The following is a 5089-nucleotide window of genomic DNA, read 5'->3' on the forward strand; positions in this document are numbered from 1 at the left end:
TTATGGGAGGGAGAAGGACTGGGGCAGCTGAATCCCTTGAGCTGGGCATTCTGTGGGGCTTCCCCGATGCACCCACAGACACCACCCCACGTGCAAGGTAGCCTGTTCGAGTCAGCCTGGCTCTCCCCTCCCACTTATGGTCTCCGCCTGCCTGCGTCCACCTGGCTGCCTCAATGAGGAGTCCCTGTGCAATCAGGAGGTCAGGCTAGATTACTGGTCCTTTCTGGCTGTACAAATCTATGCATCTATGGGACTGGGCACAAGTAGCTGACAGGATGCCACGCAGGCCACTCGGGGACGCACCTGGAACACCTCCGAGCTCAGAGAGAGACAGCCAGGCATTTCACAGAGAGAAAAACATCTTTATTTCTTGAAATCAGCAAGTGACAGTGTGTCAAACATAAAGGCATGGTCTGCTGGTCCACAGCAACCCCCTGATAAATGAGAGACCAATAATATTACAGCATTAGCTTATTTGCTGCTCACTGTCTGTCATCCCGAAGGATCCCAAGGTGCTTCTCAAACTTGGCAGATAGCTTCACACAGGTGCAAGCCAGGAGTTACTTCACCTGTTACTGGAATGCAGCCACCTCTGGGTAACGCACATCAACAGTTCCACAGCTGCACAGCACTTAGGGCAGGAAGGGAAGGGGAAGTCCCATAAACAGTTGAAACCACAGGAGGAAGTTAGGGATATGAAATTGAATTAACTGAACTGGAATTTAGCCAGGAGATGAAGAATGACACCTAACTTCTATATAACACTTCCCATCAGTAGATCTCAAAGCTCTTTACCAAAGAGATTGGAATCATTATCCCTATTTTACAGGTGGGGAAACTGAGGTACCAAGCAGGGAAGTGACTTGCCCATAGATCCCAGGTCTCCTGAGTCCCAGTCCAGTGCTCTAGCTACTAGGCCACACTGCCTCATAGGCTGCTACCTTTAAGGGCCATAGGATTTTTAATGACCACAGGTGTTCAGGGCCTGGTTTGTACTATAAAGGTGGATAATCTAGAACAGAAGTGATTCTTTTACAATACAAATAAAATAGCTTAAAATGTCTTTAAAGTGCCAGCAAGCCCTTAAAGTGCAGCGACGGCCTTTGCTAGGGGCTGAGGGGTGGTGGTCCGTGGACAGGGAAGCGCGCAGGGTCTCCATCAGCTCCCAGCCATCTCATTTCATTTCTAGGTAATTCACGTATTCCTTGACCCATTTGGTGTCCGGACTGGCGCAGACTTGTTGGTTCTTTCTGGTGACAAATCTGTGTAGCACGAGAGAGACCCGGGGCTTAGAACACTGATGCGGGGATGGATGTAATAAAGTGGGCCTGGTGGGTCTGGGGCCACGGGACGACCCCTGGGGGCCCTTTGTTCACTGCTCCCTGTTTAGGACCTTTCAAAGGGGAGAATAGCCTCAGCCCAGACTCCCAAGCCTACGAATCCCAGGCCTCATGCTACCTGACTGCACTGTGGCCTATTAAACCACGCGAGGGCCTGGAGAACCTCAGAGGTCTATTCAGAGAGACACCTGCATGACCAGCTGCTCACTGATCCAATTAGTGTGGGAATGAGACTGGAAATGGTGGCTTGTATTAGTTCAGCCTAGTTTTCTGCCTACTGCACCTCTCAGTGACAGGAGCCCCCACCCTGACCCAGCAACAGCCTCCGTTTGGTGCATTTGGCTGCAGGATGCTGCAGAGGGGAGTCACACACCATGCTCTCCCCCATGGGCTCTGTCTAGACTAGGGAAATGCAGTGTGTTGAGTAACCGATTCCCATGTTTCTGTGCAAAATTTAGCACCTTGCGCAGCTGTGTTTAGAGTGTTAGCTGCTCTGGGTTAACCCTAGCGAAGGGATAGCTTGTGGGGGAGGGATAGCTCAGTGGTTTGAGCATTGGCCTGCTAAACCCAGGGTTGTGAGTTCAATCCTTGAGGGGGCCATTTAGGGATCTGGGGCAAAAATTGGGGATTGGTCCTGCTTCAAGCAGGGGGTTGGACTAGATGACCTCCTGAGGTCCCTTCCAACCCTAACCTTCTATGATTCTATGAAGGGCTTGCTTATACAGCAAGTTAGTTATCCCCTGTCTTGTTCCCAGTGTAACCGGGGCATGGGCACTAATTTGAGTTTAGCTTAAGTGCATGTCTACACAGACAGCACTGCACTTGGACCAAGACAGCTGCACCGCTGCAGAGCGTCTGGTGAAGACGTTCTCTGCCAACGGAAGGGAGCTCTCCCGTTGGCACAATAACGTCCCCCGTGCGAGCAAAAGAAGCTAGGTTGGCCGGAGAAGCTCTCCCGCCGACAGCGCTGTCCCCACAAGTGCTTATGTCAGTGTAACTTATGTCATTAGAGGGGTGGAATATTCACACCCCTGCGCGACATACGTTTTGCCGACATAGGCTGCAGTGTAGATATAGCCTTAATGCACTCCAAAGCAATGTACGTGACCCCAGAAACCACTGACGTTAAACACAGTTGCCTTTGTCTACACTAGGTGTGAAATGGTGTTTAAAACATAACACATTAGCAAAGTTTTCCTGGCATTTGTCTAAATGGGAAGGCTTTACCAGTTAGACCCATATAGTGACCCTAGTATAACCACCGTTCCCAGTGTAGATACTCCTATTCCAGCATCAGAGTGGCCCTTTTCCAGTTTATCCTAAACCCCTTCCCAAGCAACATAATCTACACTGAAAAAGCCTCTTACACCAGAATAAGCGCGTCCACACAGGGAGTTAAACCAGGAGAGTGAATTTGTGTGGGGGGGTGGAGGGTGAGAAAACCTGGATTTGTGCTGGAAATCACTTTAGATAAGCTATTACCAGCAGGACAGTGGGGTGGGAATAGGTATTGTTTCATATTCTCTGTGTATATATAAAGCCTGCTGCAGTTTCCACGATATGCATCTGAGGAAGTGAGCTGTAGCTCACGAAAGCTCATGCTCTAATAAATTGGTTAGTCTCTAAGGTGCCACAAGTCCTCCTTTTCTTTTTGAGGATAATTACTGTGGCTTAAATTCACAGAGTTGCTTATGCTAGTAGAACTGTCCCATGTAGACACGCCCTAAGCTAACGCAGCCTGAGGCGATGGGGGAGAGATTGAAGGCTGACCGAGACCTCTGCCCAGACCTTCTGCTAGTACTCACACGACAGCTGGCTGAGAGCACTTCCCGCTGGTGTAGAAATAGTCCTTCAGGTGGCGCTGGGGCAGCTTCCGGGAGGCGTAGCTGAAGCAGCAGACGGTCGTGTCTGAACCAACTGAAAGAGATTGAAAAGCTGGAGGTGAGCGTCCATGATTCCTCGCGGAGGCATGGCCTGGCCAGTGACAGTCGCCCCCTGCACTAGCGATCTGCGGCTTTTCCTCCTTAACAAGTCTGGAGACCTCGTCGGATTTGTTTCCATTCAGCGCAGCGACAGGCTCGGATTATCTCTGTGATGAAGTGACAGCATCACACTGAATAGGGAGCAAGTGAAAGCAGGAGGGGTCCTGGCCAGAGCCTTTACAGGTCTGGGTTTCTTTTCATTAATTTCCCTTTAACTCCGACACCTAATGAACCCTAGTGACAAAGGACATCTTTGGTAAAGATTCAACACCCATTTGCCCCACTCCTTCATGTAAGGTGAGAGCTCACAAGCACCATCTCCAGGCGCCCTCTCAAAGTCCTCCAGCGAAACCTGGGAAGATCCAAATTGATAATCCCAATATTTCTAAGACAATATTTAACAGCAGATCTTCCAGATGGCTTCCCTCTATCCCAAAGAAGCAGAAGAGGCCATAAAGCCCTGTTATATTAAATCCTTACAGGTCACCTTTAAAGGCTGAGCTGCAAAGTTGTCGCCTTTCAGCAGAAGAACCCTGCAAGGACAGAGAGAAGCTGGACTCACGTGGGGCAGAGGAGGCCAGGGAGCAGAAGGCAGCAATGAGGAGAATGGCAAGAGCAGCCATAGAGACCTTCATGTTGCTGTCAGGTGAGGGATGAACCGTAGGAGCAGAAGCAGAGCAGGGACTCTTTCTAACCTCTGATACTGACCCCCCGGGACAAGCCCCTGTTTTTATAGGGGACCAGTGAGGTTTCCTGCCTGTTCCGTGACATCAGCTGCATGGCCACCAGTCACTGGTGAAGGAGTGACAGTAGCTATGCCTCACCTCAGGATGTACAAGAATAGTCCTTGCAACGAGCTGAGGTCAGTTTCAACACAGCAGCAGGAGGGACGTTGAGGGGAAAGGATATGAAGCAATCACTGTATGTATCACCACAGGTCCTGCATCGAGCATACCTTAAAACAGAAGAGCCACTCCTTAAGAACATAAGAACATCCACACTGGGTCAGACCAAAGGTCCATCGAGCCCAGTGTCCTGTCTTCCGACAGTGGCCAATGCCAGGTGCCCCAGAGGGAGTGAACAGATCAGGTAATCAAGTGATCCATTCCCAGTTTCTGGCAAACATAGGTGAGGGACACCATCCCTGCCCATCCTGCCTAATAGCCATTGATGGACCGATCCTCCAGGAACTTAGCTAGTTCTTTTTTGAACTCTGTTATCGTCTCAGCCTTCACAACATCCTCTGGCAAAAGCTCTCAGAGTTGGTCAGTGTGTAAGCGGGGGAATGGTCCCACGATTGTGGGGAACTTTCCTGGCTTATACATTACCCCGGTGAAATGGGCTAGCGAAAGGATCTGAGTCCTCGCTTCCACTCCCTTTACCCAGAGGCCTGCCTGACCTCAAGGTCTCCCCTTCCACTCTCCTGTCTGGCAGAGTCCTCATAACCCCAACAAGGCTGGGCCCTGGATTTCTGGAAGGCTCAACCCCCAACCTTGTCGTGGTCACTTAGGCACGGGCTAGGGTGTCCCCACTCCGGGGTGCTCTCTCTGCACTGGGCACTTCCCTGACCCACTGATCATTACATACAAAGCAAATACAACTTCTTAAACAGCAATCAATTAAAAAAAATAAGGAAAAACTGGGAAAGGTTAAAGGAAAACCCGTCACCCTGCTCTGTGGCCTGGGGACGTCCCAACCAGTGTTTCTGGGATGTCAGAGCAGTTCAGTCTGTCCCTCACATGTCCCAGGCCTTCTGCCCAGGCCCTG

At 50.5% G+C, this 5089-nt stretch overlaps 1 protein-coding gene across 1 annotated transcript; it reads right to left on the bottom strand.

Annotated features, from left to right (window-relative positions):
* Positions 1-341: 341 nt before the first annotated feature.
* LOC140899483 (C-C motif chemokine 5-like) lies at positions 342-4114 on the bottom strand. The gene is made up of 3 exons (XM_073315081.1): positions 3885-4114; positions 3146-3257; positions 342-1262 (listed from the first exon to the last, which is right to left on the bottom strand). Exons 1-3 carry the CDS (start codon positions 3955-3957, stop codon positions 1175-1177), a joined length of 273 nt encoding a protein of 90 aa, XP_073171182.1. The 5' UTR covers positions 3958-4114; the 3' UTR covers positions 342-1174.
* Between the last annotated feature and the right edge of the window lie 975 nt (positions 4115-5089).

This window comes from Lepidochelys kempii, chromosome 17 (assembly GCF_965140265.1).
Source record: "Lepidochelys kempii isolate rLepKem1 chromosome 17, rLepKem1.hap2, whole genome shotgun sequence".
NCBI classification, from domain to species: domain Eukaryota; kingdom Metazoa; phylum Chordata; order Testudines; family Cheloniidae; genus Lepidochelys; species Lepidochelys kempii.

What these genes read in the sequence shown, in the direction of transcription:
- LOC140899483 (XM_073315081.1), bottom strand. Translation starts at nt 3,957, where the DNA reads ATGAAGGTCTCTATGGCTGCTCTTGCCATTCTCCTCATTGCTGCCTTC. An exon ending in CCTGGCCTCCTCTGCCCCAC is followed by an intron (nt 3,258 to 3,884) that starts GTGAGTCCAGCT and finishes AATCTCTTTCAG; the next exon opens with TTGGTTCAGACACGACCGTC. An exon ending in TGCTCTCAGCCAGCTGTCGT is followed by an intron (nt 1,263 to 3,145) that starts GTGAGTACTAGC and finishes CGTGCTACACAG; the next exon opens with ATTTGTCACCAGAAAGAACC.